The sequence below is a fragment of the Rattus norvegicus genome, chromosome 13, assembly GCF_036323735.1.
Source record: "Rattus norvegicus strain BN/NHsdMcwi chromosome 13, GRCr8, whole genome shotgun sequence".
Lineage (NCBI taxonomy): Eukaryota > Metazoa > Chordata > Mammalia > Rodentia > Muridae > Rattus > Rattus norvegicus.
Window position 1 is genome coordinate 48,863,259 of NC_086031.1, and position 14,550 is coordinate 48,877,808.

The 14,550-nt window shown below is 42.9% G+C and overlaps 1 protein-coding gene across 13 annotated transcripts in view; it reads right to left on the minus strand.

Moving 5' to 3' along the window:
- Window positions 1–14,550, minus strand: part of Ppp1r12b (protein phosphatase 1, regulatory subunit 12B) — a 197,678-nt gene that overhangs the window by 112,003 nt on the left and 71,125 nt on the right. For 8 of the 13 annotated variants that reach the window (XM_006249876.5, NM_001107178.4, XM_006249875.4 and 5 more), the window contains 4 exon segments: window positions 12,818–13,018; window positions 11,197–11,279; window positions 10,307–10,432; window positions 3,126–3,305 (listed from right to left, as the gene is read on the minus strand). In XM_006249876.5, coding sequence (XP_006249938.1) covers window positions 3,126–3,305; window positions 10,307–10,432; window positions 11,197–11,279; window positions 12,818–13,018 — 590 coding nt within the window. 13 annotated transcript variants of the gene reach the window in all.

Sequence of the window (14,550 nt, forward strand, 5' to 3'; positions counted from 1 at the left end):
TTTCATAGCTGCTACTTATCCTACAGACCTTTGCCTAAGCGCCACACTCCCATGGCAGCCTCCTGGAATCCCCCAGGAGACGTATTCACAAGCAGATCTCTGTTGACACACTGTTCATAACTCACACTATCTCTCTATGGCGTAGGCTGAATACCCGTGAACCAAACTGCGGGGAACCAGAAGCGTATCAGATTCTGAAGTATTTTCATAAACATAAGGAGTTACTTTGGATAAGAAATCCATATCTAAACGTAAGACTCATCTAGGTTTCAGATGGTGTGTTCCCAACAACACGCTCATGCCCTCAACACTGGGACTCCAACCACACGCAGGCCAGTGAGCAGCCATGATGGCTCACTGAGTAGGCAGTGCTGCAGACATTCAGAAGAGCGGCTTCATTAGTGGGACTGACCACTGGAGGGCATCCCTAGGAGAAGCGTCGGTCCAGCCCGTGCTCTCTGCTCTCTGACATCTTGGTTGCCAGAATGAGCAGCTTTGCTTGTCTGCACTCCCATCATGATGTTGGCCTCACCACAGGCCTGGAAACAAATTCCTCTCAGATTTTTTTTTCTTTTTTTTAGTGTCCAAAAACTGACACATCCACCCTACACACATAACACAGAGGTTATCTTATACAATCTTTAAAAGTAATTTTGTATAGGAAGTCAGTTACAGTGTTATGTGTAATCCAAGCACTCAGGAGGCTGAGACAGGGGAACTGCCATAAGTTCAAGGCAAGCTATATAGAGTTAAGTATCAGGCCAGCCAGAAAGACACAGCAAGACCTGTTCTCCAAGAAACAAAATCAATGTTGTGCATGTATGGACTGTACATCTGGATACAGCATACTTACAGTTCACTAATGTCTCCACTTAGTCGTTTTTACTCTTTTATTTGTTTTATGTAGACAGGGTCTCAGTATGTATCCCAGGCTAACCTGGAACTCACAGAGACCCTGCCTCTGCCTCCTGAGTGCTGGGATTAGTGTGCACCACCTACGCCCAGCTAGTTCTTTGTTCATAGAGTTGCTACTTCTTGAGGAAATGGACCGGCTCACGCTATCTGTCAAGGGGAAGGTGCCTGGTGGATCGCCCTGGACTGACAAAACAGCCAAAACAGAATCAAAATCTGACTCAGTTGGTAAAGTGCTTACTGTAGTTTACAAAATTCAGAGGCAAGTGGCTCTCTATGATTCTAATAGAAGCTGCAATTCCATACAGCCTGAAAACAAACATGATTTCTCCTCTTTCCAAGGGTCATAATCTTTTGGTTCTTTTTTTTTTTTTTTTTTCCGGAGCTGGGGACCGAACCCAGGGCCTTGCGCTTCCTAGGCAAGCGCTCTACCACTGAGCTAAATCCCCAACCCCCAAGGGTCATAATCTTAATGTATCTAACTTGCTTAAATTCTCTCGGCTAGGAAACACTGTGTGTGGGAAGTGTGGGTGTATGTGTTTGTATGAGTAAGTACATGTTCACATATGGTTGTGTGCAGGGGACGGTGTCTTCCTCAACTGCTTCTCCGCTTTAAGTTTTTGAGTCAGGGTCTCTCACTGAACTGGCTATGCTGCCTGATCAGTGAGTGTGGACATTACAGATATGAGATGCTGTGTCCTGTTGTTTTGTGGTTGCTGATAATCCAAACTCGTCCTCGTAATTGTACAAAAAACACTTTCCAATGGAATCACATCCCCTACCCTAAGAAACGTTTTTAAAGAGTGATTTCTTCTTTGGCTAATGAAAGGCTGCTCTTCGAAAGAAACTGACGGTACTTGCCTGTGCACCAGAGTAAATGTATGAGCACTACACAGTCACCAGTGACTTATAATATTCACTTGGCTAGAAGTCAATTAGAAGAGGACAAGTGAGAGGCGAGGGAATAGCTCAGCCCTTAAGAATACTTGCTGCTCCTCTAGAGGACCTGAACTTGAGTCCCAGAACCTGTAGTAGGAGGCTCATGGCTTCCTCTAACTCCAGCTACAGGATCTCTGACCCCTTCTTCTGGCCTCTAAGGGCACTAGCCACACAGATCCACAAGCAAACATGCATGCACACATGCAGGCAGGCATGCACCCATACACATGAATTAACATGTCTTTTTAAAAAGAAAAGAGGATGACTACTGGCTCACAACCCTGTTAGCCCAGGCCACTGATTTCCTTGACCTGTTATGGAAAGAACAATGCAGGAACATGCTGTTTTACAACACTGCTTCTCCCTCCTTCTCTAAATGTGCGCTTTGCGTTATCTCCACAATAAACAAAGAACTAAAACGTTAGCCACTGTAGCTCTTAGGGTACATTTCCTGGTGTCTCACATATACGTACATACTGAGAGAGAGAACTAAAAATCTAAACCTTGATAAAAGTTTGTTCTTTTTGTAATCTTAAAAAACCCTACCCCACAGCCCCATGGGATTTTATGGGACTTCAAGCTTGTCACAATGTTCAATGGCTCTTCCTTTTGTCACACTCCACAATCTCTTAATCCCAACAACTGAAAAGTTCTGCTCTTTTTCAAATCTACATCTGCTTTCTAGGAATTTTTCTCTAAATTAAACACTGCAGTGTGGCAGAGCATGACAGTGACCATCTGCATTCCTAGTCTCAAGCAGGCTATGGCTAGAGGGCCAAGAGATCAAAGCTGGCCTGGGCTACACAGCAAGTCTCAACAACTTAGGACAAGCGAGTGACAATCCCACATTACCATAAATGTTCTTTTCCTTCCCCAGTATTATTCTCACATGAATTAAATCTATGCACCCAGCACTGCTTCTTTGAGCATTTTATCACAGTGTTACTTTGCTACACAAAGTGATCACAGAAAAATCAGAACAAAACAAAGAATCTTTCTCTGTGCTTTAAGCTCCCCATCACAAAAGGCAAAAATATGCCTGTCAATTATAAGACAAGTAGGGAAAAAGACTCTGACTATACACACAACATAATGCTAAACAACTGCTAAACAGTCAGAAATAAGACCTCTACCAACCACAAAAACCTCCCAAGCTAAGACATAACTCAACAGTAAAATTAAGATCTGTTTGAGCTTGGGTCAGACACTTCATACCCACTTCTCTGTCTCTTTTCTCAAGGCAGAGTCCTGCAAATGCACCGGCAAGCTCATACCTCCTCTGCTCCCGGGGTTCCACAGAGGCGTCTGCTGCAGGGGAGGAGAGCACCGTGGCGGCTGGAACCCCATTGGCAGTGCTTGGTGCAGGGCGGTTGGTGATCACACACAGGGGGGTGCTGGAGGAGCCGCTGTCTGTTCTCTCTGCTGTTGAGTCAGCCTGAGATTTGTAAGGAGTCCTGGAATTAAGAGAAGACAGGAGCAAAACGAGAAGGTCAGGCATGGTGTACAGCAGACACTGGCACAGAGAAAGAAGGCACAGGTCTAATGAGAATCTTCTTGCTCAGATTTTGTTTGTTGGTTTGTTAATTCTGAGCTTGTAAATCTGGAGCAGTATGATTATACATTTAGTCTGACATCTGCCCAGACTTATTTGTTACAGGATATTTTTACATGACATTAAAAAACAAACAAACAAAAATCAGCTGTGGCCAAGGCAAGATACTGACATATGCAGGAGTGTCTTAATGACTCACCGCCACCTGACCTCCCTCCGCACATGCACAAAGAGAGAGGCTCTCACTCCAGGTGAAGAAGACACTAGAATCACTTACGATGTTAGTCTCCACCTTCCCTCAGTTCTTGGCAGGGGAAGTCTTTGTGGCAGTCCTCAGCCTAGATTTGATGATCTTCTTGAGTTCTCCATTTGAAAAGTATTCTACAACCTCAGCCTATTTGGCTCTCTCTCACCTAGTCCAGCAACTGCAGTCTTTCTTCCATTTAGCCAAGTGCCTAATTCTCTACCTTCATAGCTGCCTACGTAAGAGACCGAAGCAGAAGGCGAGCAGGATCTATATGCAACCTTAACTACAGACTGCAACAGCAGGCTGTGTGATTAGAGTCACTTCTGTGGAAAGAAGATCTTTGTTTCTTAACAAAGAGTCAGGAGCAACCACTGGCTTTCCACCCAAAAAGCTATCATTTGTGATGTCACAGCTTGTTGCTGGGGTAACAGAGATCCAAACTGATACTTGCAGAGATGGGAAAAGCAATGAGAAGCATGAATGTTAAAAATCTGTTTTTCGGGGCTGGGGATTTAGCTCAGTGGTAGAGCGCTTGCCTAGCAAGCGCAAGGCCCTGGGTTCGGTCCCCAGCTCCGAAAAAAAGAACCAAAAAAAAAAAAAAAAAAAATCTGTTTTTCACCTACTCACAGTTATTATCAGAAATGTTTACGAATAGCTATAAGCTCACTTCCAGATAATCACATTATTAGAATAAATGTAAAAAAGAAACCAAACCATGAAGTCTAAACATGGCATTAAGAAACATAAAAATATAACACTTTTGAAGATACAAACTCCATCTTAAAAAATGAGCTACTTCTCCAGGAGGAATTAATATCTCAGCATAAGATGATATTTATATTCATTTTCTTATCTAAAAAGTTGGAGATAAATAATTTCTCAAATTTATTTGTATACAGGAAATACTAATAAAACTAACAAGAGGCGTGGCCATAAGAAATGTGGGGCCGGGGGCTGGAGAGATGGCTCAGTGGTTAAGAGCACCGACTGCTCTTCCCAAGGTCCTGAGTTCAAATCCCAGCAACCCCATGGTGGCTCACAACCATCTGTAATGAGATCTGATGCCCTTGTCTGGTGTGTCTAAAGGCAGCTACAGTGTACTCATATATAATAAATAAATAAATAAAATATTTAAAAAAAAAAAAAGAAATGTGGGGCCAACCAGGAACAATGCACACCCTATAGCTCTTAGCAGGAGGAGTCTCTGAACCTAAGAACTGAGACCAGTCTGGGAAACAGACTCCACCCTCCCCACCAAAAAACAAAACAAGGGGTTGGGGATTTAGCTCAGTGGTAGAGCGCTTGCCTAGGAAGCGCAAGGCCCTGGGTTCGGTCCCCAGCTCCGAAAAAAAGAACCAAAAACAAAACAAAACAAAACAAAACAAAAAACAAAAAGATCAAGCAAACAAAACAATAACAACAACAAAAACAAACAAAAAACTCCTTTCTGTAAGCTCATACTTAACAAAAGCTCACTGAAGTTTCTTTTTGGGTTAATAATGTGTTTTAGCTTCTCTGCAGTTTCTTTTTTTTAAGTTTTATTTATTAATATGCCTGTATACACACAATATATATGTGAGGACGTCAGAGGACAACTCCTTTACATGGATTCCGAGGCTCAAACTCAGGTGACCAACCTGTGCCCAATGTACCTTTACCTGCTGAGCCATCCTGCCAAACCTGCAATTTCTTAGACTGTCGAAGTCACAGAAATTTTATTTTATTTTCCTGTGCAGTGGGATGTTACTATTGTTTGAAGCATGTTCTGACTTGACAAGCAGGCTGCTCAGAGCTTCAGGGAAAGTTCTACAACAGGAGCGGGAGCTGCACAATGGGGCCACGTAGTACAACAACCGACTTAAAGATCTTATATCTTCACCTACACAATACAGAAAATAATACTGAATCATGCAGATATGAAACCTGTCCCCAATGGTTATGTGATCTGGGCAGATGATTAAGCTTCTGGTTTACTTTCCTCATTTAAAAATACATACAGTGCTTAATACGCCAGGGGATTACTTACAAAAATATAAATGACATGAATGCCCAAGGCAGGGGTTACCTGACTAATATTCATTGCCTCCTACGAGATATCCCACGAGACACAGCGTAGATGTAGTGTTTCTGGAAAGAGTACTAATTTAGAAGTCTCTCTTTGCCTATCACGTCCTACGCAGAATGGAGCCACCATGGCTAGGGCTCTAGCAGTTACTCTGGACTGTGAAGCAAGCCCTGGAAATAAAATCCAGAAAGTAAAGAAAAAGCGCTGGATCTATTAGTGATTTTGGAGCTACTCTGAAAGCCTGTCTCTGGACTTTCTTACTTCTGAGAAAGAAGGAAGAAGCTTTATTATACTTAAAGCAATATTATAGAGACTTCCTGCTACTTGTCAGTAAACATAATCCCAGCATACGAATCCTTTTTGTAGAGAAACTAGTCCAGTGCCTGTCACAAAACGGGGTTCAACAAAATTTTGCCCAGTTTCATCTGTGATTTCTTCAGTGCTGAGGATTGAACCCAGGTCCTTTAGGCATGTAAAACCATTTGAGCTCCCATCCTCCTGTCTGCATTCTTCATCTTTAGTGATAATATACACAAGGCCAACACAGCTGTATTATTATGGGACTCTAATAAATTTTATGCAACTACACAGTATTATTAATGGGGTTATAAGCCTGAAATCTCTACATAATTATAACAGTGTTAATGATAATGCATTATGAAATAGTTCTTCCTAACCAAATTAATGGTGACTTTGCTTCAGGGAAAGACATCTAGTAAGCTGGCAAATATCACCCAAGCACCACCATAACAGGTGTTCTGGCAACAACACTACCATCATTTCTATTTCTTTATTTCTCATTCTACCACAAGACCTAGAAAGCCTTACGACCAAAACAAAACAGCCTCCAACACCCAGGAAAGGGTAAAAAGCTGTAGTGTAGCTGACGGCTGGAGAAATGGTCTGTCTGGTTTTGAGAATTTGATACTCATACAGAAGACCCTGGTTCAGTTCCTAGCACCCACTACAAGTGGCTCACAACCACCTCAAAATGGCGTTCCATGTCAAATGCCCTTTTCTGGCCTCAGCAGGCACTGTACACATACAGACAAGCAGGTATACACACAAACACATAAATTAAGTGTGTGTGAGAGAGTGTCAGCCAGGTGTGATAGTGCATGTCTTTAATCCCAGCACTTAGGAGGCATTCAGTTCTAAGCTACCTGGGTTTAGATAACGAATTCAAAGCTATTATAGGCCTACATTGTGGGACCCTGTCTCAAAACAATCAAACCAAACAACAACAAAGAAAAGGAACTGAAATCCTGACATGCTTTCACAACCACAGTCTGCTATGCTGTCGTTAGATGAATAGAAAAACCAGAATGATACGCTCCCAGTACAGTTCCTGAAAACACAGACCTCTCTCTTCTCTTGTTGCTCCCACAGGAGTACTAATTCGCATTTCTCAGAAGGCTATCAGGAGGTTTTTGCAACCTGGATTAGCTTTCCCTCTAATCTGAGTTTGTTTGTCATCTTCTAAAAGACTACATAAGATTCTTACTAGAATGTTAATAAGTAAAATATATAACAACACTTTTAATACATGATTTACTATCTTGGGTCTGACTCTAAAACTGTGATCACAACTGGAAAGGTGGCTAAGTAATGAAAGCAATCGTGCTATGTTCACCAACCCTTGAACATCAAGACAATGACGTGGCTCCAATGTTACTCAATGAGCAACTGTTGACCAGCTAGTAAACCAAAACAAAAGCATCTTCAGTAAATTCTGGTTACGGTCACAGGAATTTAAACTTGCTCCTACACTGACAAAGCCTCTTTGCTTCAGATCTCATATGTGTTTTCGGAAGCATTAACTGTGACGATGCAACTCAAATGGCTCCAAGAGGCCTTACCTGACGTGCTGCACAGATGCAGTAGTGTTTGTACTGACTGGTGCAGGGCAAGAAGAGGCAGGCTGCCACTGGCTGCCCCGAGAGGTTGATGAACCAATGGTAATGGGTGAGGTAGCAGGAGATGAATTGCGATTGGCTGAAATGTAGGGACTTGTGGGGTCACTACTTTTACCAAATGAAGCACTGCAAAACAGCATACAGTCACTTTCTTCAGGACATGCTGCTCACCCACCCTTTCCCAACACCACCTTCCCACCCACACTGTGCATGTGAAAGGAACGCAGGCCAAAGATGGCATGGCAACCTAGACGTGGAGAGGTAACTCTAGCCAGGGCCGAGTCTCCAGCAGCAATCACCCGAGAGTGAAGCAATCATCACTCTTTGAAGGATGATTTTTTGTTCTGATCAATTATTCAAAAGAATAAAGGAGGAGAGGTGGCATTCACCAACGGAGAGCAAGAAAGTAGAACACAGAACAAGAGACTATTAGAAGAGAAAATCCCCATCAAACCCAAGGCCCCACATCATGCGACACAACCACCTACACGAGAGAGAAGAAATGCTGCAAAAGCCAGAGGACCCAAGAATTGGGGGAGGTCTCAAGTTCAAAACAGAAAGCACAGGAGAGAAAGGAGCTGGTAGGGAAATGGCTTGGAAGCTGCAGATATTTAGCTTAGAGAAAAAGGTCTTAGGGAGGATGTAAAGCTTTAACTCCACAGAGTAATAGTGTGTGGGCAGAAAAAAAAAGCCAGGGTTTTTGTTTCTTTGCTTTCAACTAAACACAGTAGGGACTGCCTCACTGCAGGAAACATTGTTTGGGCTAGGAGTTTGTAAGATGCTTTCTGACTGTAACATTGCTGAGATCCTGGGGGGTGGGGGGGGCAGTGATGATAAAACGCTCTGAAACCTTCACTAGCAAAGAGGCGTTTTACTGGACTGTATGAGATCACTTCCTGGCTGAATATAAGAGATGATGCAGAAGATGTGAGGAAGACCAAGGCTTAGCACAGCAGGGTTAAGGGGTTCCTCCTTGCTCTTTCTCTTTAAAATGGTGGTGGCACACAATTCTCTCTTCTTAGGAATATCATGGTAGGGTCACAGAAAGGGAGCGCTAGAAATCTAAGGCATCAAGCAAGTTGTAGATCTTTCCTCAAAAGCTGCTCATGTAATTAAGCACAATTTTCAGCCCTTTCTTCTTGTGTTCACTCTAACTTTCCCCAAACTACATCAAAGCAAAGCGACTCAAACCCATTTGTTGATGAGTGGGCCACAAACATCAACCTCAGCCCAGGTGACTCCACATTTGGAAACTAAATTGAGTTTCCTTTTTCCTGCATCTACAACATTATTCTCTTAGAGAAGCTTTCTTTGATGCTGGATTTGACTGTAAGAGATAAGTAATATATCTTGGTAAAGCAAAGCATTTCCTTTTAAGAGAAATATGTGACCCCCTCATGAAACCCCAACCTCCTGTCTGTGTAATAGCCAGTGGGCTGGATGCGGCTCAGTTGGTCGTACTCTTGCCTAGCCTGCAGGAAGCCCTGGGGTCAGTTTCTAGCCCCATAAACTCGTAGTGATAAATGCCTGTAATCTGCACACTGAGCAGGTAGAGGCAGATAGGTCAAAATTTCAGTTATTTCAGCCACAGGGTAAGTTCAAGGCCAGCTGAGATTACATGAGGCCCTGTCTATATAAATAAATACATAAAATAAGTGCTATTGAGATCAATAAGCTGTACTTGTATACTTTCAAAATCAAGATCTTTCTTAGGATGTACCTGCTAAACTGAAGAATTAAAAGGCAGCTATGTCTGTTTTCTATTATAGCTTGTTTCCCATTTTCCAACATTGACTACTTGCTTAGAGTCTTCCTGTTGGGAAGAAATAGTTTGGATTGCAAACATCTAATCTGCTCATATAAGGCATGGCTAAAGCCTGTTTCTGGGTGGCCATCTAGAAAGCCCAATGATGAAGGCAGAAGGTGGCAGCTAGAAGGGTTAAGTGGAAGTGAAGAAAGAACTCAAAGTAAGCAATGAAAAACAGATTCTTCTACATCAGCAGCAAAATTCAAACCAAAATATTCTCGTGTCTCTTGTAGCTTAATGGTTCTGGCAGAGGTGCTTTGCTGGCTAGCTTGTGGCAAAGAAAATAACTGCAGGAAAGAGAGTATAGATGAGAGCAAAGGAAACCCATGTACCTTCTCTGCACACCAAACTTGCGAGTTTCACATCTTGATGGATCTGAGGGCCATTAAAGTCATAAAAAATAAAAACAACTCAAGTCCCTAAATTAACAGGCTCAATATGATATATCTTAAATCCAACAGAAAACTGTCCCCATTTCCCACTCCTTACCACCCTGTGATGCCCTTCCTCTCCCAACCCTCAAGTATAACATGTGATGAACCTGCCCTAGTTTTACAAAAGGGAAAGCCAGGATTAGACAGAGTGCATATGTCCCACCTTCCCCAGAGGTCACCAGATGCTGCCTCAGACTGTGGTTTTAATAGGGCTGAAGGATGGAGTATAAAGTCAGGTCTTTGGTGGGGACTGGAATGGGCTAATGTTAATTCATTAAAGAACAATTAATCTGAAATCAGTGAAAATGTTGATCCCAAGAAACCTAAAAGCCATTCATTTCTGTGGTGCTAATCAGATATAAAAGCATGCAAGCTTTGCCCATACCCCACGGTCAGAGTGAGGAAGTCACCTCCCTCCCCTCTGCAGCCGGTACCTTTTCAAGTAAGTTGACGTGTAAGTGGAAGGAGCGACTGTCTGTGGGGTTTCATTTCCCTTTGCTTCATCCCTCCACAGCTGCCTGGTGTGGGAGCCACTCCTTACTAGATTAACAGCTGACTCTCTGGAGAGGCAAGGAAGAACAACAACACAATGACTCCTACACCAATTTGGACTACAAAGAGAGAAAAGCCAATAGAATGGCAGGCTGCAAAGGAGCGAATGAGGTTTCTACAGAGGGAAAAGGGCAGGGGGCTGCTGGTGCCTCCTTATCATTACAGTATTAAGATGTCCAGAAGGGCCTGTCATAGGTTTTTACACTCATAATCGAGAACTGGGGGTCTTAATGGGTTTTAATGTTTACTGAATCACCTAGGAATATCTGCCAAAATTCAGATTCTGATTCAGCATCTCTGGGCTGCACACCTTCAAAAAAGGGGGTCTAGTTTGAGTATGCCTTAAAGTGTAGCAATATTTTTAATCTCCTTTATTCATTTAATTGATGAGGAAGGCATTAAAATTTATTTCCTTACTAATTAGAAGCTGATGCTTTCAAGTAAACGATCTATTCAATGTTTTCTATGTGGTATTCAGTACACAGGTGTGGCAGACACAGACTGCTTTTACACGACCTGCTGGGGCCCAAAAACTAACTCACACTTGGAAGGGTCAGGGTCCTACAGACAGCACTGCCTAAGCTGGAGTTATAATCTAAAGGGTGAAGGACTGGCAAAGAGAAGAGAGAAGGCCTGGAGGTATACTCTGAGCAGAGGGACAAGCACTCCATAAGGTACCCAGAACATCTGTGGGAAAAGGCAGAGGAAGAAGAGCCAGGTCACCATGACCCAAGGGCTAAAAGAAATCATGTCTGGCATGTGTTGTGATTACCTGTTCTCCTTTTCTTCAATGTCACTTGTGCCACTGAGCCTCCGGGGTACTAGTGTACTGAAATAGCTTCTGTTTTCTCTTTCCTATAAAATAAAAGAAAGTAAAATGCAAGAAAGGTTCAATGCTGACACAGCATAAGCAACTCTGGTAAAATAGCAGGACCGTGCTAGGCACAGTGGCATACTTGCGACCCCTGCCCTCGGGAGCAAAAGCAGGAAATTTCCGTTCAGGGCCAGCCAGGGCTACAGCACTGAGACTTTCCTTAAATCTCAAGAAGCCCCTGCTTGAGGATAGAAAGTGGAGAGGGGAATGGTTACATATTACATATCTCATATCTGGATTCATCTTTAATTCTATTTCCAGTAGTATCACAAAAGGTGAGCTTTCCAATGTTTATTCCTACCTTTCCTTCCGCAATATCCTACAGAGAGGGAAATAATTCTCAAGAGGAAAGTCAGAATGTTCCAGTGAAGAAAACAGCACAGCTAATACAAAGGACGGCCCTGAGGGGAGTGAGGGGCCTGAGGAGCCACAGCCCTGAGGGGAGTGAGGGGCCTGAGGAACCACAGCAGCTCCGTGTAATGCCCTGTGGGCAAAGATCTCCTTCCACCTCCAGCTATTTTTTTCTTGGGGACACATACGACCGACATCATGCAGCTCATCCAACTGCTGGCCCTCATCTCTTCTAGTAGTCTCCAGAAAAGCAAGATAGTAAGAGGACAATGATAACCAGAACCCAGATAAGAATACTGAGTAAGCCTAGTACAATCTAGAACCAAATTCTTCTTTGATGAATAAGATGGTGAACTATTTGTGAAGTTGGCCTAATCATATATTTCTATAAATTAAAAAAAAAATCACAGGTTAAACTTTTCTACCAGGCAGGGCATGGTAGTGTATACCTGGAATTCCAGCACTTGGAAGACTGATCCAACATAGCAAGATCCAGGCCAACCTGTCTTAATTTTTGATAAAGAATCAATAAGCTATTAAGTGCTAATGTGCCCTGCTGCGTTAGAGTTCAAAGTTCAACTCTGCTTCTAAGCATCAAAAGAGTAAGTGTTTCTGGTACTTAGAAGAACCATTTGGGCCATGTTCAACTTTTCCTCAGTCACTGTTCTGCTCTGGGGGGGCTGGGAGATGGAGGGAAGGAGGGAGGGAGAAAGGGAGGGAGGGGAGGGAGGAAGGGAGAGAGAGAGAGGGGGAGAGACAGAGACAGAGAGAGACAGAAAGTTGGGGTAGAGAGGAAGGGAAGGAAGAGAAGAGAAGAGAAGAGACGAGACGAGATGAGACGAGACATAAGAAAAGCTGGAAGGAAAAACTATTTTAAAGGATTTCTTTTTTGGCCAAGAAAATGCTAGCAACTAAATAACTGCTTGATGAAACTATTAGAGTGACCAGATCAACTCCTTTTTACAGACACCAAATACATATCCCAAAACTCCTCCTTTTGTAATGAGGAATTACTTTTGTTCTCCACTTAAAAACATCTTCACAGTCTGCACTTCCACAGTCAACTTGGGGACTAGCAAAAACAATTCCATTTGTTGTCGTGACTGAACTTTCAGGGAAGCACACTGCCTTGGCATCCCCTGCATGGACCCTTCCGTCCCCCATGCACCTTATCTTTGTCATCCAGCAAAGTGGAGATCCGAGGGCTTGAGGAGGAACGGTAGATGGAAGAGCCTCGGTCCCTGAGGGCCTCCCTGGGATTGGTCACTTCACTCAGCATGTTGTGGCTACCAGTTTTTCTGAGTCCCAGTCTCCATGAAGAAGGAGATTCATCTTTAGGCTCTTCTGCCTTGTTGAAAAGACCGGACAACTATAGGGGAAGAAAGAGAAGGGAGAAAAGTTCTGGTGGTCTAGTCCGCTTTGCCCTATTTCTTTTCCCTACTTGATCAAGTTCAGTGGAGCAGCCTTGGATGTACTAGAACAGAGCCCAGGCAGGCTGCTGCCCCTGTGCCTACTCACTTGGCAGATGCTAGTTCTCCCAAGGGCTCTTCCTTCAGAAGCCAGCAGTGAACTCCCATCCTTGGTGCTCCTACCCACAAGCCTGCTCCGAGAGAGGAAGGAGCCCCTTTGCTGTCCTTGTGAACCAGCACTGTCTCGGAGCACCAGCAGACTGCGCTTCAGTGATACACTTCCTCTTGACTTGCTGGGTCCCTAAAAACAAGCTACTTTTCTTCTCTATGTCTTAATGCACATATCTGTAAAACTGTGATAATGAGCGTAATTCTTCCCTCTAACGCAGTCTGAGGAAACAGGATGAGCTAATGCATAAATATACGTAACGGCAGGGTTCTTTCATGTGATGAACCAATTATTTCCTCTTATTGAAAACATTTCTTTTACTCACACAACATACTATGATTACAGTTTCCCTTCTGTCTGCTTGCAGTTCCTCCTGATCCTGCCTCCCACCTGGATCCCCTCCCTTTTAATCTCTCATCAGAAAAAAGAAAATCAGGCTCCTAAGTGCTAATCATAAAATATAATAATAATAATAACAACAAAAACTAACATATTAGAATTGAACAAAACAAACAAACAAAAGGAATAGACTCAAGGAGAAGGTGTAAGAAACAGTTCTCACACTTAGGAATCCCATAAAAACATTAAACTGGTATAATATACACAAAAAGTCTGGTTCAGACCAGTGCATGGTACGCTGTGCATGCTGCTCAGTGTCTGTCAGTTCATGTGAGCTTTGACCGTGTTGATTCAACAGAGCCTTGGTTTCTTGGTCCCCTCAATCAACCCTCTCTGGCTCTTACAAGTGTTCCTGCCTCCTCTTCCACAGGGTTACCAGAGCCCTGAGGGGAGGAATTTGAGGGAGACTTCCCATTTCAGCCTGAGTGTTCCAAGCTCTCTCATGTGATGAGTTAATTTTAAGTTAATACTAATGGTGACTTTACAAAATTCTAACTATAATATTAGGAAAATAATCTATTTGATATTAAGAAGAAATTTCAAAGAGTTTGACAATTTCATTGAATAAGAAATTTTAAAAGATAAAATCTTTAGGAGTAAAGAAGGTCACCATATTTTTTATTCTGCCTAGACAGAATATCTTTCAAAGAGATCACTAGCTCACTACCACTACCACAATTTCATTAAAAACAATTTTTTAATATAAAAAAAGGAAGCATCAGTTGAGCATGGTGACATATGCCTATAATTTTAGCATTTAGAAGGCAAAGTTTGTTAGATCAAGGTCATGCTCAGCTACACACGAAGCTTGAGGCCAGCATGGCCTATGGCTATGGAAGACCCTGTCTCAAAACCACAGGAATGGAAAGTTAAGTCTCCAGTGGACTATAGCTCATAGTAATATGCTTGTCTAGCATGTTCAAG